The 24,398-nt window shown below is 42.1% G+C and overlaps 1 protein-coding gene and 1 long non-coding RNA gene across 2 annotated transcripts in view; both read right to left on the bottom strand.

Moving 5' to 3' along the window:
* Window positions 1–24,398, bottom strand: part of LOC138957985 (uncharacterized) — a 118,970-nt gene that overhangs the window by 63,594 nt on the left and 30,978 nt on the right. The window lies entirely within an intron of this gene.
* The window catches only part of LOC138957017 (caspase-1-like), a 32,618-nt gene that overhangs the window by 1,396 nt on the left and 6,824 nt on the right, over window positions 1–24,398 (bottom strand). The window contains exons 5-7 of the mRNA XM_070328197.1: window positions 23,842–24,048; window positions 19,505–19,645; window positions 17,410–17,574 (exon numbers count right to left, since the gene is read on the bottom strand). Of these exons, the coding sequence (XP_070184298.1) occupies window positions 17,410–17,574; window positions 19,505–19,645; window positions 23,842–24,048 (513 nt within the window). The remainder of the gene's footprint in view (window positions 1–17,409; window positions 17,575–19,504; window positions 19,646–23,841; window positions 24,049–24,398) is intronic.

The raw sequence follows: 24,398 nt of genomic DNA, 5'->3' as shown, positions 1-24,398 counted from the left end.
AGATGACCTTGGTTTGTTGCTGTTGTTGTTAATCTCCAATCTCCCAGGTCACCTTATGAGCAGACCTGCTAGTGCCTTATCCCCCTTCGTGTGTACACGCACGTGTGATCAGCGAGAGCAGACGTATGGTTTAGGCTCCAGTGTTCAGTCACCCGTGAACGGGTGGGCAGCGTCCAGCTCCTGTGTAGAGAAAGGGGGAATGTACGTTCTGGCTCACCGATTCCGACAGACCCTAAATATTAACGCAAAATAGGCTTCTGGACTAAACTTTTACTAAAATGAAACATGCGACAAAATCAAAAAAATACTGCATAAATCCATACAAAAAAAATATAGTAAAGTAAGGTTGTTTTGAACCAATGCCGGGTCTGTCGGAATCAGTAACCCAGAACGTACATTCCCCCTTTCTCTCTGTGCAACGCTAAATTTAGTTTCCATTGAAATATTAACTAGTTGCAGCCAGCGTGCGTATTGATCCAATCTGCCCGTCGGTCGGCTAGCCATAACTACCGTATTGATCTGGTAAAAACAAACAGCAAGCTTGTCTTCTATACTGATTCCTCCAATGGCAAGACAAGATTAAATCATGTGATAGCAACAGTTACGTCACGTCCGCCCACCACTTGGTATTGATTGTAACATAGCCTGGTGATTTTGCCATTTCATTCCGGAATCGGATGCCGTGCAGTTGTGTTTTCTGTGAGAGTCAAGATAGCATTTCTGAAGAATTAGAGAGAGAACTTCTTCCTCAAGATATGGATCAACAAAGCAGATGGAGTGTAGAACAACTTGGCATCATTGAGGAGCATATATTTCATCATAATAATTATGTTGATGTATTGAATAGAATGAAAAGAGAAGGGCCATCAGAAAGTAGGAAACTACCTAGATTTCTCTCCCAACCAAAAAGAAAACTGACATCTCTGTATGGGGAGCAGGTGAAAAAACGAAAGGTTATGTCACCAGAAGAACTCCATCAATACTTGCAGTCAAAAGAGGTTGATGTGAGTAAGACAGTTAGGAAAGAAGTTTTCTTTTTTTCCTCAGAGAAAATAGGGTCATCAGATGCTGCTATTGAAAAGCTGAAGGAAGGATACAGGCAGATTCAAAGACAGGAGGCCACCAGTATGTGTTTTAACCTTCAGTATGGTTCTCTTCTGGATGCATCTTTCAAATTCTTTCAGGAAGAAAAGGAACGAGGAATTCACAAAAACAAGTGGGAAGAGTGGTTGCAGGCAAACATTGGCATCTCACCAGCTTATTCACGCAAACTGAGAGAGATTGCTCGTTTGCTGAAACCATACTTTAGCAGGTTTTCTACAGTTGGTCTGTCTTTCATTGAAATCTACTCTCTGAAAAAAGATTTGAAGACAATGTTTGAAAGTAATGAGGAGATCAGAAAATATTGGACTTCTCCCATGCAAGAACCACTACAACTCCAAACACGATCCTCTCAGGTAGAAAACACTCAGTTGTGAGAAGTCAGTCACGGTTGAGCAGAGCGCTCCAGGCTGGAGCGCCAGGTCTTTGTATTGCCTGCTATTGATGTTTCTTCCAACCCGTCACTACACTCAGTTGTGAGAAGTCAGTCACGGTTGAGCAGAGCGCTCCAGGCTGGAGCGCCAGGTCTTTGTATTGCCTGCTATTGATGTTTCTTCCAACCCGTCAAACAACTTCTAAAGGCTGCCTTTTCAGGCGGCCGCCGAGTGCACTTTATGCAAATGACTTGTTTATTGATTCAAGCTTTGACAAGTGTACTTGGTGGCTGCTTTGAAACTCAACAAAGCCCACTCCCCCTTTCACACAAACACTTCCCAAACGCAAGCAACTTCCTCTACCCCACTGCAGTCAAAACAAAGCTGTCATAGCGGGTTTTCCCGATTGACAAAAAATCTTATTACACACTCAGACTATTTGGAGCCGCGTTTATTCTCCAGTGCCCAATTGCATAAGAATATTCTGGTGATGAATAAACGCGCTTTGTGTCATTAGCATCTAAAGATTTCTTGTTTACAATAGTTGTGTTGATCTGATGAAGCGCGGAACTGATCTTAGGGTTGTCATGGTGAAACACTCGCTTCTGAAACAGTGCTTCCTTGTAGTTATCATGCGATATGCTCGACTTTACAACCTGTTTGCTTACACCCTTTGCTTTTTTAACCACCCCTTTCTCACTTGCAACACTGTACATCTTTGCACGCAATCCAACATACTCCTTAATTATCTTCCCATTCATTTCATCTTTCATCTTTCCAATAACCTTCTTGTTAACATTTGAGTGCAATGGTGATTCTTTAGGGTAGTCGCAAGTGTCATAAAAAGAATCTTTTCCTTTTACTGCAGGACTTTCAGCTTCTAGATCTTTGTAAATGTCATTCGCTGGAATGTCAAGTAAGAATGAATCTGTGTCTGTGTAAAGTACTCTCGATTTGGGATATCTTGGTTTCAAATAATCATACAAAAACTCAAGCATCAACAGTTTTGACAACTCTAGCACAGTAAAGCCTATGAATACTGGTTTGTCAAGCTTGACTACAAGTTTTTTCATTAAGATACCATACAGCTGTTCATGAAAGTATTTAAAGTCTTGATACTGTGGTTTGGATGTCAGCTTGATGGCCTCATTTTCTCTTGTAACAAGTCTAACATCCTTTCTCTTGTGTGGGTTTTCCATTGTCTTACCAAAGCAACTGTTGTTCATCAGTTTAAAAAAGTCTTTCTCTGATGCATCAGCGGCTTTGGTTCTCAGTTCTGTGTTTTTCATGATGTAAGGTTTCATAAACTGTTCTTGATCAAATAAAATTATACGATGAACAGCCTTCAAAATTAATCCATGTCTAATGTAAAACTGTAACAGTCTGTAGTGACACACATACTTCTTTTTGTGAAACAGATTGGGCACCAGCTTTGGAGGTTCTCTTGGGTTTACTTTTAACCTCTCAGCCGCTAAAGGATAATCATTATGTAGATCATGAAGTGATAGTGGATAGTCTAAGTCAACTTCTAGTATCCATCCCTTTCGACTGTCTGGGCCTGCTTTTAATATTGTCATCACAACACATTGTGAAAATGGCCCTGAATAGATCTTAAAGTTCCGAAGTGGAAGCGTCTGACACATTGCCCAACCATACAAATTGTTTGCATCTAGATACATGATGTAATTAGAAGGTTTCATAGGATCAAAGTCGTCCAAGTATTTGTTGTTGGCTTTGCAGTAATTGTGTGAAGCCATACTGATTCCTCCACGTAGTCCATTTTCAATCATCTGAAGTGTAGGAAGATCTGATAGCAAGTCAATCTTTACTCCTGTAAATCTAAGAAATGCATCCCAGCTCATGCCTGGTGCAGATATGTAATGTGAAGGATCTAGATTGTAGTGCTTCATACATGTTCTTCTGTAATTCTCAAATATATCTGCAAGTAAACAAACATCAGCCAACAAATATTGATCATGATAATCACCCATTGTATTACATCCTAATTTATTCCATGCAGTCTTAGCGTGTTCATAGTCTTCGTCACTTATACCTTTACCCTTCAGCCGTGAGAAGTAAGCATCCTTTGGTGGTAACTCATCTTCATCAAACCTCTCCCACGAATCCATGTATTCATATGGATAGACTCCCTTTCTAACTAAGTCACTGTCAAAGTACTTACATGTGATTGGGAAAGCAGTTAGTGATGAAGATAAAGACTCAAGTGTTCCCATCAGATGTTGAGCAGAATCGTAGAAGTGTAAACTATTCAGAGTAAAGGCCATGTACTTTTCTGAAGACTGCGCAATGCATCTTGCTTTGTATTCATCAGTTACTGCCTGCATGATCAGATGTGAATCATAACCGCGCAAGTTATGGAAGAAGATTGGAAGCTTCCAAGTCTTAGGATCAAACTTTAATTGTAGATTACATTTGCTGTGTGCTGCTCCTCGGAACTGCCCACTTACATGATCATGATCTCTTACTATTGGATTGTCTGTGTTTGGTGTTAGACTTTGTTCGCATATCCAACACTGTGTGGTAGAGTTAAACTGTTCTTGGTCTTCAGGTTTCATAACAATGTCTGAAAGATTCAGTTGTTTGGAGCAGTCATTTCGCACTTGGTTCATTTGCTGTAAGAAGTTCTTTGCTGCATTAGGTCCTCTGTACAATTGCGGTTTAGAATGTTTACCATCTGAACTAACAACAATAAATGCATATGAACAGACTTGATGATTACTTAGAGTTACTGTTTTAGGTAGGTCTTTTGGTAAAGGTCCTTCATATGGCACAATGATAGATTCAAAGTCAGCATAAACAACATAAGGACTTTTCTGTAGTTTGCATACATTCTTAAAATACACTTTGCTGTCTGGCGGCGGTGTTGTTAACTTCACGACCGCATCATCAACGCTCTTACAATGTTGCTTGTGTATAAGTGCTGCATGAATTGATGGAATACGCAAGAGACATCGCCTACAAAAGTCTTGTTTACTATTGTGATTGCTTGTGCTCGCCATCAGTCTACTCATTGTACGAATCAAAGTGTAATGATATTTTACACCATCAGTCATTAGTAACATGTCAACATGGTTAGTATCACAATCACCAATCGTTGGTGAGTTCTTTGATATTCTGACTGGTTTCAGTTCATCTTCCTCATCCCACGTGTAAACATTTACGGTGATGGGTTTGTTTTGCTGTTCAAATTTGTCAATGCTTGTAATGCTGACAGGAAATTCAATACCAGTAAAGTTTATTTTATTTCTGTATGCATGATAGTTAGACACTCTTTCTGCATTTTTCTTTACACTGTACAGTCTTGCCAGAACACACCACAAAAAACATTTGTCATCATCATTCTTTATGTTCAGCACAGCACGTTTTTTGACAAGAGCAGGAGGTAAAGGTATGTAACTTCTACCTCTGATGGGGGCAAATTTACTTAGCTTCAATTCTATTTTTAGAATTTCACCTTCTGACCATCCGGATCCTTTCATCTTTGCATCCTCTGCAGCTTGCTCAAACCGTTTCATCATTTCATCTGCCCAGTTTCCATTCAATTCTGCCATAGAATTAAGTGCTAGTTGTCTGGTTGAAACATGAACTTCTAGCACCTCATCACTGACTGTTTTGTATTTTATTAAACTGACTATCTGCACTTTTACTGGAGGTTCAATCAACAAATTGTTTGGAATTTGTTCAATGGCGTCTTGCACACTGGACTGCACATTTTGAGGATCCGTTACTTGTAATTCAACGGTGTCAAATACTGTCGATAAAGATTCTAATACAGAGTCTTCCATCGCTGTGAGTTTGATTTTATAACTCAAAATAAAAATATAAATTAAAAAAATGAAGTTGCTTAGAATTCTTTCTCAGAGCTTCCATTTTTGTTAACACTATAAAATCTTAAATAAAAAATCATTTAACATTTGTACCACGTGGAACTAATTGTAATTCCTCTTTTACAAAGGCTCTTTGCGGTGCTGGTTCTCTCAAGTAATATATAGGTGGATTTGTCTCTACTACTCTCTTGATTTCATGAATGTCAATACTCCAGATTGGATCCGTTGCACGCTTCCTGCTGTCACCCTCAGCTTCACCGGGTGCATATAAATATCTGACTTTCTGATTGAAAGGTAGTAATGCCGCTGGTGTTGTTGACTTTGGAGCAACAGGTATTGTTTTCTGTTTGATTGCATCAACTGGTCTTAACCCTGTAGCTTTAAATACCTCCAGATTCATTGCTCTAAGTACTGATGGTAATCTTTTGACCCATTCAGTGTTACGCAATTTACTTTCTGTGTCCAAAAATTCCTGATGGTACTGATATGAAAACAGTTTTTCTGCCAACTGTTTGTTAAAGCTCTCAACAATAGCCTGTGACCTGTGGTTTCCTGGAATACCTCTCTTCACTGTAACATGATGTTTTAACAGAAGCTGGTTGACAGCTCCTTTAAACTCCTTACCATCATCGCACTGAATCATTCTGGGATACTTTAGTGGTCCACGTCTGTAAATTTCTTGCAGGGCAACAGCTGTAGCTATAGCACTTTTCTCTGTCAACGGTTCAGCATCTTTGTATCTTGTTGCAACATCAACTACAGTCAGTGCATACTTATATTTCTTCCTTCTGACTGTGTCATGCGGTAAATACAGCAGGTCTATTTGATGAGTGTCATTCGGTTTAATGTTAACAAAGTGTGGTCGTGTAATTTTTCTTGGTGCAGGTAAATAGATCTGCCAAACTGCCTGCTTTGACAACCATTTCTTTGCTATATCTTGAGAAACACCTGCTGCGTCACTGAGCTTGTCAATAGCAGTTCTTCCTTTCCAGTATCCTTTTGGGGAATAATATATTTTAGATAACAAAGCATCACTCATGGTTTTTTAAATGACAGAATATTAAGATTTGACAGCACGCGCAATAAAGTAAACAACAGCCATACCAATAACAATGAAAACAATCTCGCCCACCTTCTGCTCTTCTGAAGGCTGATAAAAGTCACCCAGTTTTGGAGGAGCACTTGTCTTCATTTTCTTTCCAGTTACAAGATAGTATTCTTGAATGGCTGCATCAACATTGGCAAAGGTTTTGTTTGCATGTCCTTGCTGCCTGAGTTTATCATTCATAAAGTCTAACTGCGCAATTCGTTTCTTCTCGTATTCATCCTGTGCTTTCGCCAGTTGTTCCATGGCTTTGTTGTGCCTTTCCCTCTCTTCACCATTTTGCAGTTTAGAAAACAAATAGTTGCTGCCAGAAAATGCAAGCGCATTTACAATCGCACCTCCCACCATCATAACCAAGCTAGCCATTTTATTGTCTTACATGTTTATATTTTCTGGAATAATTCCTTGCTTCACCAGGAAGTCTTTTGTTGCAAAGGAAGCTGTCACAACACCAATTAGTTTAGCACCGTCTTCGAAGTCTAACTTTCCCAAGTCGGCTGGTTTCATTCTGAGGAGACTTTTACCCAGCATTGTGTAACCTACACTCAAGCCTCCAATCACTGCAGCGTGATAAACTAGATTAACTATTGTCTTTTCAGAACTCATTTTTATGTTATCAAAATTAAAATATTAAAATTATTCCATATGAAATGAATCCACTGCAGGTACTACTGTGGGCTTTGTTATTGTTTGTACTGCTTTGTTTGTTGGTTTTGGTGTTTCTGATTTTGGTGTTTCTGATTTTGGTGTTTCTGACACTTTATATTTGCCTTGCCAAAGTTTGTAAAGCAAGTATCCACCTCCTCCAACAACAGCTGCTACAGCTACTTTTCTGTATGATAGAAATGAAGATTTTAATTCTTGATCAGTTTGTGTGACCTTAGTCACTTCAGGAATGTTTGGTGTCTGCTCAACTTCAGACATAATGTTCTGCTTTGCCTTTTGATTTAACTTTTTTTGTCTGTTCCATTCGGCTAGTTTTTTTCCTGCTTCTACTCTACCAGGTTTCTTTGTCACTGTGTTCACTTCTGGTATTTTCGTCTGCTCCACTGTCTGCTCCACTGTCTGCTTCAACTGATCTGTCATCTTTTTTATTCTGAAAATTAATGTGTTTGAAAGTAATTAATCCAGCAACAAATGGTACTAATAAAGCACCAAATCGATAATACAGGCCACAGGCAAGAGATTCGAGGGACTTGGAAACAACAGGGTCATGAGTTAGATCATGTGTTAAGTCTTCCTCCGAGTCGAGAGGTGTAAAATGTCCAAAAATCTTTGTGTACAAACCTATAACAGTCTGTCCAATACTTCTAACCATCTTAGAACCAAGCACTGATTCATACCGTCCATGATACTTTTCTATATCTTCTGAGGAAAGATGTTGTACTTCTTCCACAGTTAACTGCTGCCCAAGGTAGTGTTTTGTTTTTCCACAAACAGCAAGTGAATACAATCTTTCTTTTTTATCAGGTATAGTCCTACTGTCACAGATTTCAATATCTGTAGCAGTCTGCATCAGCAATTCATCACAGTTCATTTTATTTTGATGCAGAATAAAATTAAAATCTAGTAATTAAACTTGAGTAAGAACTTAGGTAGGAACTTAACAAGAACTTAGGTAGGAACTTGAGTAAGAACTTAGGTAGGAACTTAACAAGAACTTGGGTAAGAACTTGAGTAAGAACTTGACAAGAACTTGACAAGAACTTGAGTAAGAACTTGACAAGAACTTGAGTAAGAACTTGACAAGAACTTAGCAAGGATTTCTACAAACATACATACTGAACTGGTTGATCAGTTTTTAAAACCAGTTTCGAGTGCTTAGAAGATTTCAGATTATTCTTTATTCTTTCTCTCTCCTGTTTGTTTTCAATGACATCATTTTCTCGAAGACACTCTTCAAAACTGTCACGGTCCTTTGAATAGAACAATGTTATTGTTTTGAGTTGCTCTCTAAAGTCTTTCAGAACTGCATTGTATTTTTGTGTTAATATCCAAACTGATATTAATGCATGTCGTCCACTGAATGCAAGCTTTGCTAGTGCACTTTTCTTTCTAACAATGTCACGTTCTGCTGCACAGTCATCAATAATAAACAGTGTTGGCGTGTTCTGAAAAAGATCGAAATAATGCTCCAAGCAAACATTTAGACGATCAGAAGGATTTACAATAAATATATTTTGATCAGACCATATGAATTTTCTCTCCTTGTATGTTCTGTTATGCTTTATGGTTGGACAGAATATGACTATGTGTTCAAAGTGATTTATGTAAACAGTCTGTAATAAATCCAAAACATATCTTGTTTTGCCGCAACCTGTTGCCCCACAAATCAAAGAACAGTGTGGATCTTTTGGAAGAAAATCTAGATACTTCATTTTAACACGTTCAATAAACAATATCCTGTAATCTGCTTTCAGAGATGTTTAACTGCGCATCTGACACAACAAACACGTAGATCTTAACTGATTTACTACTACTCCCTACTTCCTTTTCAATTTGTATTGTGATTCCTTCTGATCCGTTTTCAATTCGCCTTCCACTTCCATGCAGTTTGTTGTCGTCAGTTGTTCTGAGATCCAGCCATAACGCATATTTATTTGTCAAGAAATCTTCTACGCCAACACCGTGTAAATGTAGATCTTTAGCCACAAGATCAGATGTTGGGTCTTTCAATCTTCCTCCAGTAAAGTACTTTCTTGCTTCATCATAGTGTTGGTATGGCAGCATGCCAGATGCAAATATTTGGTTTGGCTGCCCTTCAATTGTGCAATATACTCTATTGATTAGTGGATTGTAAAACTTTTCTATTTGCCTTTCATATGAATCTTTTGGTTCCTCAAACAACATAAGTATTCCCTTCATTGACCTAGCTGGTGTATTCAAGTTAATGTTCCAGATTGGATCAGCCTGGCTTTTTGAAAGTGTACTGTGATTCAACACTCTTTCATAATAGATAGGCAGCTTAGAACTGTACTGATTTTCTATAAGTCTAGCCAGTTCAGGATGGTTTACAACATCAAACTCTAAAGAAATTCCAGACACCTTATACTTTGCTTCCGGGTCTTGTGAAAGCATAACACGATCATAACTATTGAAAGTCAGGTCGTATGACAGCCTGTCACGCAATGCTCCTTGATAGAAGGGAGGATGTGAATTTATGAGTTCAAAGTCAAGTGGAATACAAAATTTGTTTCCAAAAGCAACATTGACAGCGTTATCTTTTTTGTTGTCAGCTTTATCTCCTGCTCCTATTCTAACTTTTATCCCATTGTCTGACTGAATCCCTTGAAACACTCTGTTTTTCTTTTCATTGTCAGTCAACCAATTATCTGCGTAAACTAAAAATACATCTGCATTATTCAATGACATCACTTCCCGCCCTTCCAGTTTGACAGTAATCTTCCTCACAATTGCTCTTCCTACATTATAAGCCAAAGTCCTATTTTCATCTGAGCCAGATTCTAATTCTAATTTGAATGATAGTCTTACAGTGCCCGGTACAATAACATCGTTCTTACCTAGATTAGGAAACCTAACAGTAAGTATTTCATTCTGATCAATAGTAGAAGGATTATTTGTAACTATAACTGTTTGCCTTATTCCTTTTACCCCGAGAGGTTCTTTCAGCCTTCTGTAAGGATCAAGAACAGAACCGAACGATTGTGCCATCTTTTTTTTATTTTCAAAATAAAAAATAAGTTACAAATGGCAGAAGGTGGATTTGAAGATTTATTTGAGCCAGCGGACGACATGAGCGAAGCAATCCCTTTGGTTCCCTACCATCATTCACTGCATTATGAGGTGGCACGACATGAACTTCTGGAAGGTAAAGTTAGAGATTTCTACAAAAGTTTAGGAGAAGAACCTGATGTTTTAGATCCAAACCAGTTCAAAATGGAAGCAAATCATTTATATACAACTAGCGATAAAGGAGAAAAAGTCCAACTTACATATAAATCTAATCCTGCTAAGTTTCTATCAAAAGTTTCACTAAAACAAAAACTTACTGCTAATAGACTTAGGCAATTAGATATTGTGCCTAGCATACGGTCATCACCTTCCCATGTTGTTTCCTTACTTCAACAAGCAGAACTAGGACTACCAACTGCTACTCAAATAGAATCTGTTCCATTGCAAGATCTTAATAAACTTGCAGATGAGGCTGATCAACTTATACAAGAGATAGAGACTTCTTTTTCTGAGGAAACTTCACTGAAGACTCCACATGAACTATTACCTATGAGAGAAATAGAAGCCCTTAATCAATCACTACAAACCATCAGAGGTGAAATAGCAAATAATCTGTCAAAACTAGGTCAGCTGGATGAAGATATAAACAAAGAGAAACAAAAACTTGCTGATGCTGATGATTTGAACCTAGAACAAGAAGTAAAAAACAGAATTTCTAAGCGTTTAAAAGATTTGCAGGAGGAGAAAGCCATAAGGTTAGAAGTTCTAAGTAACAATAGAGAACAACTGAGAACACAGGTCAGCAGAATAAAAAATACAATTCAAAGAATCCTTTACGAAGACACAACTCTTGCTGAAAGAATTAGAACGCTTTTCAGAGAGCAGGGAATCACAATAGCTAGTATACTAACTGCGTTAGGATTTGCAATAAGCACATTAGTGTTAACATTCACAGGCGGCACTGTCACACCTCCACCTCCACCTTCACCTTCACCTCCATCTGATCCGGGATGGGTAAAGAAACAACTCAAACACATTGCAGAACTATTAAAGAAACTAGCAGCAAAAGCTTTGGATGCACTTCCAGGAATCATTGGTTCAATTGTTAGCTGGCTGTTATCTTTTGCAGGTAAAGTTGTTGGTTTCATGGCTGAACATCTCTGGACTCTAATAGTTTTAATTGCAGGTGTTCTGCTAACGAGAATAAAGCAAAAGTAAGCCTACACCCACTCCACCAATTACTAGAGCAGTCTTCTGCGATTCATGATCATCACTAATACTAACAGCTTGATCATCACTAGTGACAGAATGATCTTCACCTGCAGCGTGATCTTCACTTGTCACGCTTTGTTTCTGTTCATTGTGATATGGCTGTAACATCGTTCTGATTTCTGAATTCAGTTCTTCACCCTTTCCAAGCGGCTGGGTGTCACTAGCAATAATGATTTCATTGTTATAATTTGTTATTGTTCCAATCTGCAGCTGGAGATCAGAAGGTAACATGTAAAGGCCGTTACCAACAGCAAAGTCAACTTTTGATCTTGCATAACGGAGAGAGTCTTGATACCTTTTGATGCTGGAAGGCAGATCAACTGCAGAGTTTATGACATCTTCTAAATTTGATAACAACTGTTTCTGTGCACCAAACCCTGTGCTTGTTCTCATTATGTTTGATCGTGTCTGTGCCTGCGAGCCTAGCAAGCACCACGCATATGTTCGGATAGATTCATTGATCCTTTCAACACCTGATCCAGTGAAACCTTTGCCGGTGTCTAATATAAAAGTAGTCCATGCATTGTGGTGCTCTTGTTCTATTGATCCTAACTGTACCTGCACATTTGAAGAAAAAGATGTATGACCTGGCCAGTAATCAAAATTATACCTCCTGTGGACACCCCATAAATATAGTGTTCCCATGCCATGGTTTTTGTCTTGCTTTTGCCTAAAGTCGGTCTTAAAATCTATATTGAATTCATTGCAGAGACGCTCATACACTTTCATGTTTATCCTATTGTTGAATGGGTTCCAGCTCTTTTCATGCGGCATTGGTGCCTGAAGTTCAGACAAGATTCTCCTGCACTGATAGTAAACGTGAAATGTGTACACACACTTTGTCAGTAAGTTTGAATTATTCATGTGGTCTGCATAGGACACTCCACATCCTGTGGTTGCACAGAATATTGCAAAGTTTAACTGATTCTGATAGAACTGAATTGGGTGAGAGTTCCACATCTTTGGAACACTATCATTTTTGATTGGGGGATTTAGGTAAGAATGGAATGGGTCAGGCACTTTAACGCGAATGGATTCTGTTTCTGTTACAGCAAAGTCCAACTCATGGAAAGAAATAGTCTTTGGATTGTAATATGGTCCAGTTTTGTATTTAACGTCTTTGTTGAATTTATACTGAATCATTTTTGTTGTTGAATAAAAAATGTTTATCACACTAACAAATGTGAAGACTGGTGTGCCAGTTAAACTTGCAAACCCTATCAACAATCAAAATGGAGGAATGAAAGTTGCACTGCATGAAATTATGTACAAGGTTACTTGGTATAATATCAGTAAAAAAAAGGCTAACAACTGGGTTAGAATTAATGGTAAAACACATTCTGTAGAAGATGGTTACTATGACTTCTGCACTTTAGAGAAAGAATTGTTTGCTCCAGTAGGTATTACAGCGAGTTTAAATCATGCAAGTCTCATTGCTACTCTTACTATGCCCAAAACTAGAGAAGTAAACGTTGAGTTTCCAACCAAACTCCTTGATATGCTTGGAATTACAAAAATATACAAGGGAACACGTCCCATTGACATGGATGTTAACAGTGTACTGTTTGTTCACATGAGAGAGCTTAACACATCCTATAATCTGTTTAATGATCAGCGTTCTGATCTGCTTAGAATTCTTCCACCGAGTGATGCCTCTTTTTGTAAAATGCACGTGCCAACATTTAAGACACTTCAGTTCAAGGACTTGGAGGAAGGGTGTCATGAATTCCTACACATTGATCTGAAAAATCAAAGTGGACAACCAGTTGATTGTTTGTTTAACATTACATTGGAAATAGTTCCATAAAATATTGAGTATTAAAATGTCGAGTGGACCTACAATAATTTATCCTGTTGCATGTTCAACTATAGAGTTGAAAGATTTAGCAGACGCTATCGACTTTGAGAGCAATGCTGAAGTTGGTGCAGTGTATGCATTCGAGTTTACAGACACTGGTCATTACAAGAGAAAGGAAATCGACGATGAAAAGAAACCAAGATTCCTCAAACTAGGCCAAATCCGTGATGTTAATGTACCTGATCCAATTGTCGATGACACATTCTACATGTGGAAACATCAGAATAAAAAATGGGTACTTAGTCCTGTTATCAAAAAGATTGACTGGGAAATGAAGTTTGAATTTGTGAGTCCATACACTCTTGTTGGAAAAGACGACACATTCCGTAAGTCAATCAATGCTAAACCACTAATTGTTAGCCTTGTTCCTGCGTTTAACAGCAGGGGAGAAGTTGCAGTTAAACCTTTCCATAAGAACAACTATCTCATTCACAGAAAACAAAGTGTTGAAAAGGACGCTGACACCATTGTCGATTTTATACCCAAGCTTCCAATAGGGCAGAATGCAACTATGATATTTGATATAGTTGTCAGGAAAAGGGAAGAAACCACAAACACTGTTCTAATGAGAGGAATAAATCTCAACTGGAGACCATTAAATGTTGAAGAAGTCAGAGTATTTATTGCTGTTCAAAAGGATTCTAACACAATAAAAAAACAGACGTCAAACCAAAATGTTGTTGTTAACGCAGATATAAATAATTTAACAGAAATAAGAAGTATTAATCTTACTTATCTTGATTTGATTGCTTTCTACTATACAGATAAGGTGTTAAGCAATGAACAGCTTCAAAGCTTAGCAGAAACACTGGCCAGTGAGAATTAAGATAAATATTTTATATTTTGCATTAAAAAGATGACTAGCAGTGTGAAGCTTTATCCTAATATTGATGAAAGTGCAGCAGAAAGTCAACAATTCAGACTGGCACACATTAGTAATATACAAAAACAACTAGAAGATGAATTAGAAAAATATTCTCGCGCTAGACGTAAGTACTCAACAACTTACAACAGCCTTTCTAATGCCAGCACTGGTTCTACTATCCTTGCATCAGCTGCAGGTGTAACGGGAACAATTCTGTTAGCTACCGGAGTAGGGACTCCAGTTTCTCTAATCCTAGGCGGTGTCGCAGCAGCAGTTGGTGGTTTATCATTTATAGCATCAGCTATAATGAAAAAAATTGTGAAAAAGCTTGAAAAACACGAATCCATTTCCACTCTTGCATCATCAAAATTGTCTAGCCTAAAACTGTCTATCAGTAAAGCACTTGAAGATTCAAAAGTTTCTGACGAAGAATTCAAACAGATACAAACAGACTTTGATGACTACAAAAGTAAGAAAGCAAGTATTCAAACAAAAACACGAGCTGAATATAACAAGCCACTCGATATAGAAGATCTGAAAAAGCAGTTTTTAAAAAAGGGGATTCAAATAGGACGGGAAGAAAAAGTAAAAATAGAATCACTTGTAAAGAGTTAACTATTCGTTTAGACAGTCACATTGCATGTATCAGATATAATTCTAACAGTGAAAGAACATATGAAGTAAAGTTTGTAAATGAGAGAGCGTATTGAGCTTAAGAATGTTGTATAAGAGAAAGGGGGAATGTACGTTCTGGGTTACTGATTCCGACAGACCCGGCATTGGTTCAAAACAACCTTACTTTACTGTATTTTTTTTGTATGGATTTATGCAGTATTTTTCTGATTTTGTCGCATGTTTCATTTTAGTAAAAGTTTAGTCCAGAAGCCTATTTTGCGTTAATATTTAGGGTCTGTCGGAATCGGTGAGCCAGAACGTACATTCTCCCTTTCTCTTGTGTGTTTTACTGCTGTGCCGTGACGATGCTGTGACTTGTTATCTGACTTCCTCATGGACCCCTGATTGTGGTGATAGTTTAGCTAGTGTCACCCATCAGTTTTAGGGCATGTGTGTGTTAGGGGGTTAGGCCACTCAGTTAGGCCAGGATGTGATAAGCGACATAATCCATGTAGATTCAATATCATTTAAATCAAGAACGTTCTTGTGCAAAGTCAGCTAAGCTAGCTAATCAAACAGGACCTTTTGAGAATAGTTGAGACTGCTTAGCGCCCGCAGAATCCTTTCTCTTGGACCTTAAGGTAATCATCGATTCGAGGAAACCAACAAGATCCGAGGACAAAGAGGGGTTTGCTTTTTATTTTGTTACCTTTATTTCTATTTTAGCAACTCTTCTCAATTGCCTGTGTGAGTGAGCGTGTGCGTACTGTCTACCGTAGAACCCGCCGTAATTTACGAGTTTACAAATATACCGTATTTGTTGATTTGCTGATATATTTTGTTGATAAAGAACTTTTGTTGCAGACATAGACCGTGTTGTCATAGTTTGTTATTTTAATACAGTTTTTAGGGTGGAATAGATAGGGTAAAGTCAGTTTATAGAGATAACTGGGTTGTTTTTAAGAAAATACACCAGATATTCGGTCGTGATTCCTCTTTTACATCCGTAAGTTTGATTCAGTAGAAAGATACTTAAGGGTAAGGTTTTGAATATAATCAGAACAAACATTGCACGCTGATAGTCTTATTGCAACGTCTTTTGGTCAAAAGTTCCATTTTTTAATTTCGTTTGAGTTTCATTGTTCTTTGTGTGCACGTTTTGTGTATAAGGTAGAGGAGAATTATTTACATAAATTAGTCCAGTATTACACACTTTTTTGGTTTTATTTATAGACAAGACAAATTAAAAATTAAAAATAAAAAAAAATCCCTTTGAACCAGTTTAAGCAGTGCCATTTTATTTGTTTGTTTATAGTAACGGTTGGTTTAACTTTAGTTTGGGGGTTAGATAATGGTGTAGATTGTCACTGTATGCTTCTCTCTTTTTAGTTTTCTCAGAGCCGCTTAGCAAGTCTGTGCCCCAGGCAGTTTAAAAGTTTGTAAAGGGCCCAAAGTTTGCTCTTTTGAGTTTGCAAGTGACAGGTGTCAGTTGCATAGACAATTGTTTTGAAGAGTTTTTGTTTGGTATGCATGAGTGCCCCTCCCCTGGTAGGTCATTGTCGTTGAAGTCACTGGTCACACCTCGCTGAACACACGCCTTTCACCCAGTCACTCCTTACAACACAAAGAAACACACACACCTCAGTGCCAGGGCTTCTAATTGTCGTGTCACCTGCGACGTCTTTGTTCGTCCTTATCTTGTTGTGTTCTTTTTACATAAGTCTGTTCTCCTTTATTTCTCTAAGGGCTACTCTACGCACCTTGTTTCTTTTCCATTCTCCCTCTGACTATTCTTCTTGTCCCATTTCCTGTTCCACCTCAGTAGCTTAGAAACAATAGCTCGCCTCTGACAGGTCACACAACTAAAAGCGCCATGGCCCACAGCCTGCGCTCCAGTCAAGCACCATCTCCCCTCAGGGAGGAAACAACCTCGTCCCAAGGTGCAAGCAGGGCTGGGCGAGACAAAGACCCGGAGACCAAGCTGCTCCCCTCCCCTCCAGCCTGGCTGGATGGGGGAGTGGAAGAACAGCTGCCGGGGCGGTTGTCTTCCTTGTCCTCTGCTGAAGTTTGTGAGACAGAAGACAGGGGCACCCCTTCTAAGAGAAGGAGGGAGGATACCACAACAGAACATCGGGTTACCTCACTTGCTTCCCCTCGTGGGAAAAAGCTTACCACTGTCCAGACGCTACTGGACAACAGACGCTCACTGGTAGCCCGGCGGCGGGCATCACCAAGTAAGAATAAGGTTACCACAAAGTATTCTGAACCAACGAGACGCAGCGAAAGGCTGGTTGGGCAAGGCTCAAAAGAGACTCTTGAAGGCCCTGGCGAAAGGCGGGGACAGGTAGAAGTGGTGGATAGTTCTGGCGACTCGGGTGTCGCCAGAATGGTGGGACAACGGGAGGACTTGCCCGGCGCCGGGAAGGATCCTCAAGCAAGAAGAAGTCTGACATTTAACTCCAAGGGCCCCCAGGCTGCGTTGCCTGGGGGCTCCCAGTCCGTCTGGGAGTACCCAGAGTCCTATTGGGACAAGATTCCGGCAAACTCTGCATGGCGATCGACTGTTTCGCCAACTCTCAGAGAGACAAGGACAACCAGAATACAATGTGACGAACGGAGAGTTGGAGGTGGCCTAAATGAGGATGGGGTATCCCCTGACTCTGTTCCTCCCATCTCACCAGCAGAGAACCAAACAGGGGTCGCTGTGCCCGAGTCCCAACGGGGCTCTCCCAACTTAGACACTTCCTCCACATCGGGGGGCCCCATCACAAACAGCCAGGCCTCTGAGGGCACTGGGAAGAAGGCAGCCCGGCGAACTTCTCGCAAGCAAATGGTGAACCAGCCTGTACCAACCTTTTTACAGCATCCAGTCATCATGACCGATCTCTGCCAGTCCACCATGGCTACCCTTAAGGGTCTTGGGTTCCGACTCGCGACAACTGTGGGCCACCTGGTGGGAGAGGTCCTCGTGGTAAGGCCCCTCAACCCACGCAAGTGGATTATTGGCTGCAAGTCTATGGTGCAGCAAAATCGACTCACCATGATCACAGATCTTGGTGGTGTCAAGGTGCAATGCACCATCCCAGTGCCAACAACAGATGGAGTCATCAAGGGAATCCCCACAATTGTAATGATGGAGGAGTTGCAACAAATGTGGGTCTGAAAAACACAAAGAGCCCTGCATTGTTGCAAAGTGTATCAACTGCAAAGGTGACCACTCTGCCGCCTACCAGGGTTGCCCTGCCCTCAAAGAGCGCCAACGGGCCAACAAAATACGAGGGACAGCGTACATGCCATTTGCACAAGCAATGCGGAGAGCAAAGCAAGAATTGATGGAGGAAGATGAAAGAAGGGCCATGCAGGTACCAAAACCTACCCCTCTCCAGCAACATGACCCTTCTTGGCGCCCGGAAGGGCTGTTACTACCTATCAGGACTGACTATGCTGACGCAGTGAGGCATAACAGCATTGCAGGGAACCAACAGCCTCAAGAAGGTCCCAATAGACAAGTTCATGACAAGGCGACACAAGAAAAAGTTGCTTCCTCCCCCAAGAAGCCCAACGAGGGGCTAGGCTGGAGGAAGAGGAACAACAACAGATCCAAAGAAAACCAAGAAAGAAAAGAAATAGGACAAAACGAGCAAAAGAACAAAGACCAGTACAAGGTGATACCATGGAAGTGGGGAACCATTCACCCCCGTGTCAAGACAAAGAACCTGATGATAACATGCAAGAAGATGATCTGGTGAAACGGCTACTGCCACAACTTCGACAGAGCATCCAGGGAGACGTCACTAGAATGGCTGAAAGTGTGTTTGAGAAACGCAAAAAGATTGAGTCACGGCTAACTAGACTGGCATTGTCTAAGCTGGATGCCCAGCCAGCAGCACCTATCAGTGAGGACCCGGCAGCTTTTGTTACCAAGGCCCTTACGTTAATGGCCAATGCGAAAGCCCAGCATGATCCCAAATTACTCCTGGACAGCTTGTTGAGCTTGGGCAGGACTGTCTGTGGTAAACCAGACTTCCATTTCAAGGCAACAGCCAGTCATAAGGCCCTATGTGCAATACTCTCGGGGGTTCCTCTGAGTGAAGGGGAAGAAATTAGCTTTACAAGTGACATCAATGGGGGGCCCAACTAATGCAAATCGTCCGTCTTTGGCTCACAAAAGGGCACCATCCGACTCAACACGATTGCCCAGGAAAAGTAAAAACCTGTCTTTATTACAGTGGAATGCGCTGAGCCTTAGCAGCCGGCTGCCATTGTTAGTAGATCATCTGAACAATTTTGAGACTGATATTGTTGCTCTACAGTCAGCCTCGGATAGGATAGGAAACCTCCCACGGTTGGAAGGTTACTACTACCCACCCGAGGTTGCCCTGGCTCCCAATGGGAGAGTACAATGTTGCCACATACATCCGGGCAGACCTCAAGTACAAGCTTATAGACTCACCAATGCAAGATATGGACGGACTTTGTTACATGTGTGCAGTGCAGATCTCCATGCGCGGGGGAAGGAGGCCACTTAAGCGAACGTCTACTATCCCAGGGTTGTACCGATTGGCTCACTCAGCTCTCGTCAGATTCGGGCAGCTGGGTAGTGATGGGGGATTTCAACGCGCACCACCGGATGTGGGACGCTGACGCAGAAAGTAGCCCTGACACTCAGCTGGCTGAAGACATCAGCATCTCAGATTTGGTGCTACTTAATGATGGCACGGCCACCAGACAAGCCCAGCGACAAAGAGACAGATCATCTGCCATTGATCTTACCCTGGTTAGCCCCGAACTTGCCCTTACCATCGACTGGCAGGTCTACCCCAACACACTCGGATCTGACCACTATCTGATACACGCGACCATCCATGAAGCTGACCCTGATCCTGCTGAAGTTGATCGTACGCCAAAGTACATCTGTGCCAAAGCAGATTGGGAGAAGTTCAAGAAGACTCTAACGCATATATGTGGAGAGACTGAGTTCAAAGACAATGACATAGACCAGTACTATGGTAACATCAGACAGGCAATCCTCAGTGCAGCTGATCAAGCTATTCCAAAACGCGCTTCTGGGCCTCAAAAGAGAGAACAGGCACCTTCCCCCTGGTGGAATGAAGAATGCAGAGCTGCGGTGCAGCGCAAACGGCGTTTTACAAAAGCATATCAGAAGAATCAGTCAGCCTCCAATAAAACAGCCCTCGAAGAAGTTGAAAAGGAGTGTGCTGCGGTCAATGAACAGGCAAAAGCAGCCTACTGGACAGATTTCTGTTGTAAAAAGGTGCATAACCAAGGAGACGCGTCCCTTGTATGGACCAAGCTGCGAAAATTCAAAAGGAAAGTGTTCTTGCCTGAAAAACCTTTGCTGAACGGGAATGAGTACACACAAAGTAATCTTGAGAAGGCCGAGGTGCTGGCTGAGACATTTGCAAAAGTCAGTCAGGCAGCTCATATGCCACAGTCGCTCGCTGATTACCGTCGAAAGGAAGAAGATAAATTCGGGCGAGCAGCAGCAGACAACTCACTGCCGATAAACCAGGATCTGGGTATCAATGAGTTGAGGAAGGCAATCCAAGGAATCAAATCCGGAAATGTCGCAACCGGCTTAGACCCCATTTCATACAACATGATACGCCGGTTTCCTGAGCCCATGCTGGAAGTGCTGCTACAGTTTTACCAGCACTGTTGGGCGAGCTCAAAACTTCCCTCAGCCTGGAAAAACGCTCTGGTGATTGCTCTTCCCAAAGACGGTAAACCCCGGCACCTGCCGACAAGCTACCGCCCAATTTCACTCACACCTCACCTTGGCAAGGTATACGAAAGAATTGTAAAAAACAGACTAGAACACTTTCTTGAAAAGAACAACATTCTTCCCCTCTGCCAGGCAGGCTTCAGAAAGGGTCGAGCCTGCATGGAGCATGTGGTAAAACTTACAGCCCACATCAAGAAGGCTAAAGCACGAGGCAGAACAGTGCTGGCAACCTTCTTCGACATTAGAAGAGCATTTGACACGGTCTGGCATGGAAAGCTAATTCAGAAAATGTCCAACATGGGGATCTCAGGGCGCCTGCTGGAATTTGTCCAGGAATTCCTCACAGACAGGTCCATGGCTGTTAGAGTGGGGCAGTCCATCTCTCAAACACATGTCCTAGATATGGGGGTGCCTCAAGGAAGCATCATAGCCCCCATATTGTTCAGCATCATGGTCCACGATGCAGCAAATCTGAACCTCAAGGAGGCCTCATTGTCTCTGTTTGCCGATGACATGGCCCTCTGGGAAGCAGTCAACTGCAAGTCAGAAAGAACAATCAAAACAAAAATGGGGCGGTACCAAGAAAAAGTCGACCAAATCGCTGACTACATGCAGACGAATGGCTTTGAGCTATCTACCGAAAAAACCGTGTTCATGGCTTTCACAGGAGTGCAGCTTGTCAAAAGGACATGTTCCATCACCATAAATGGGGTGCAGCTGGTGCCAGCAGATAAAACCAAGTTCTTGGGAGTGACATTCACAAGCTCTCTCAGTTGGGGCCCACACATAGACTCACTTGTGAGAAAAGCTCAACGCTCTCTAAACCTGATAAAGGTTCTGAGCAGAGAGTCGTGGGCAGCCGGAAAACCATTGATCCATCTTGTCCGTGCCCTTGTTCGGTCGCGCCTCAGCTATGGCCAAGAGGCTTTCTTTGCAGCTCCTGACAGTCAGTGGGTAAAGCTTGAAAGAGTAGAAAGAGCCGCTCTCAAAGTGGCGCTAGGGGTCCCCAGATCGGCAGTCTCCACCCTACTTTACCAGGAAGTGGGATGGCTGCCACTGAAAGAGGAATGCCACCTCAGATGTGCACAGCTGGCTGTCAGAATACACTGTGTCCCAAACACGGCAGTGGAAGTATTTACCCCAGACATGGGAGATACCGACCACATGCAATACAAAGCTCTTGAGTCCAAGACTCATACATACCAAACAGTGCTCCCAATATACAACCATGTGAAGGGCATATGGGAACAGAGTGGCCTGTCCAAGGAAAAGCTGGTCACAGGTGGTACTCTTCCTTACCCTCCATGGCTGCTTGAAGCCCCAAATCTGATCATAGACTATGGAGACGGCCTCAAAAAGGCAGAAGACCCATTGCTGCTAGCCACAGTTGCAAAAGAAAAGATCGATCAACGATTTAAAAGCCACCTACAGGTCTTCACAGATGGTTCGATCCTGCAGTCAGGGGAGGCTGGGTGTGCCTTGTCGATTCCTGGACTTGATATAACACGAAAATACAAGCTAAACAAGGGGATCAGCATCTTCTCTGCAGAGTTATTTGCTATCTACATGGCCTGCACACTGATAAACGATCTGCCAACCCCACCCCTGGGGGTGGTCATCCTTACGGACTCAAAATCTTCGTTGCAAGCACTTGCACATGGCACCAAGAACAGAGGAGAGATGCAAACTGAAATTCATTTCTTAGCCCACCAAATTATGACAAAAGGAACAGACTTTTCCCTCATGTGGCTGCCATCCCACACAGGAATCCGGGGAAATGAAATGGCGGACAGAGCAGCAAAAGCAGCGGCTATGTCAACCATGCCAGTGACAGACATTCGGCTCTCCTGCCAGGAAGCCAAACTGCTGCTGGCCAAGCTAAAAAGAGAGGAAAGAGAGCAGACACTGTCACAAACATGTGAAGAGAGAGGATGGATACACCTCCCCTACAATAGGAAAGGGCACCACCTCCCACTCCCCCCGAGACCCATGAGCCTGATGCGTCGCTTGCGCACGGTCAGCAGCCGCATCTACTGGGACAAGGTAGTCTGTCAGTGTGGCAAGACTGGACACCTCACACACGTGTTTGAAGGTTGTGACACTCTGAAGGAAAAGATGTCTAGTCTCATCCGCTACAGAAGGGAGAATGCTCTCAGTCTGGGAGACTTTCTCCGCCCACACCCATCACTCGGAGAGAAACCGATGATGGTCTTGGTCACCAATTTGTTCACCTCAACTGTTGCGAGCTGGTTCTAGTGTGCTTGCAGCAGACCCAGCACAGCACAGATCCACTTCTGGAATCCTAAGCTAAATGTGTCCCAAGACACACATTTTGTAGTCCTGGCATCCTGAAAGGTAGAGGCCCCAACCTACAGGTTTGCTACCATACCAAAAACGCCTCCAGACACGGGAACTTGGGAGCAGAGGCAACAGCTCCGCTTGAACCTCAGAAACCAAATGTGCCTCCAGACACACAGATCCCTTAGACGGCCGAGGCTGTGGCCTCTAAGGTTCTCTTGTACCAAACCGCCTCCTGACTCTGCATCAGATTGCTTGCGCTGGCATCTGCTTACATAGACCCACATTAAGTCACCACCGAGTGGTAGACACAGACGACATTTGGTAGCACTGACTGCCAGCTTCACGGTAATGCGTACCCATAGCGCGGCTCTGCATGGGTGGGAATGTTCTGAGCAAAACACTATGTGTTACTCCATACCCCCCGCCCTCCATGGAACTTCTTGACCCCAACAAATTGGGGGGGGGGGGAGTTTGCCCAGTCGGTAGAGGCGCTGGCTTTAAAACCGGTTGTTACTATCCGCGTGGGTTCAACCCCCAAGTTCGGCGCGGGATGTGTGTCCCAGAGTCAACTTTGTGCAGACTCTCCTCGGTGTCCGAACACCCCCGTGTGCACGCATGCGCACGATAAAGATCCCAGGGTCACAGCGAAAGCCTCAGGCCTTGGAAACACGAATACATGCATGCAAAAATATGAAGCCCGGGTGTCCGTTCGGCCAACAGCCAAAAAAGTAACCATTTCAGCACTGACCCAAGACGACCCAACCAGGTCCCAAGCCCATTTCAGGTCTCCTCTAGCAGCCGGCAGCCAGCTGTCTACACCCCCCCCCCTCCCCCGCATTTTTATTTTTTATTTTCATACAAAGCCGGGTTTTCCCGTGTAACATGCCCCTAATGGCTTTGCCGTGAGGGCGTAAAACTTTCATTTCACAAGGAAAAAGATTCCTTACAATCAACTGTCAATCACCATTGTAATTACTCATAGTCGTCTGTCAATCACTTACAGCAATATATGTCAATCAAAACCATGATTACTTGATGACATACATATGTCATCCATTTAAACACAATCCATCTGTCCTCTTCCAATCACCGTTACTCGCCTGAATAAAGAAAAGCTTGGGTTTGCCAGCCAGGGAGGGACACTTCTTGAGGGGTGTGATGAGCTCATCGAGGTCCATCTTGGCGTCGGTTGCATACACCGCCCCCTGTTCTCCATGAGACAAGATGGCGCACACAAAACAGTCCTCGTCCCAATGACTGTCGTCTGCAGCTGGAGAATACAAGTTCACAAGTATAGTCAGAAATGCGGACACAGCAAAGATTTGAGTAAAAATTCAAGAACAGTGTCCCAAATAAACTCTCCCCGTAAACAGTCTGCCAGTTAATATATATCTCTTGAACATGAAAATAATATTTACGGAATGAATCGAATTTAAATATAAAAAGTATCGCTTTTCGCCACGGGTTTGTCTCAGATGAAAAACACACTGCCAAGCTAGCTACCTCTGTCTGCTTGGTTTGGTACCTTGAAATAGCTTCCCGCTTGAATTTGGGACAGTGTTCTTGAATCTACCCAGATTTGCGTCTATTTTGTTATTCATGAGATGAAAGTTGTTTGTG

Source organism: Littorina saxatilis, linkage group LG2, assembly GCF_037325665.1.
Source record: "Littorina saxatilis isolate snail1 linkage group LG2, US_GU_Lsax_2.0, whole genome shotgun sequence".
Lineage (NCBI taxonomy): Eukaryota > Metazoa > Mollusca > Gastropoda > Littorinimorpha > Littorinidae > Littorina > Littorina saxatilis.
Note: the sequence above shows the minus strand (reverse complement) of the source record. Positions and strands in the feature narration are given on the sequence as shown.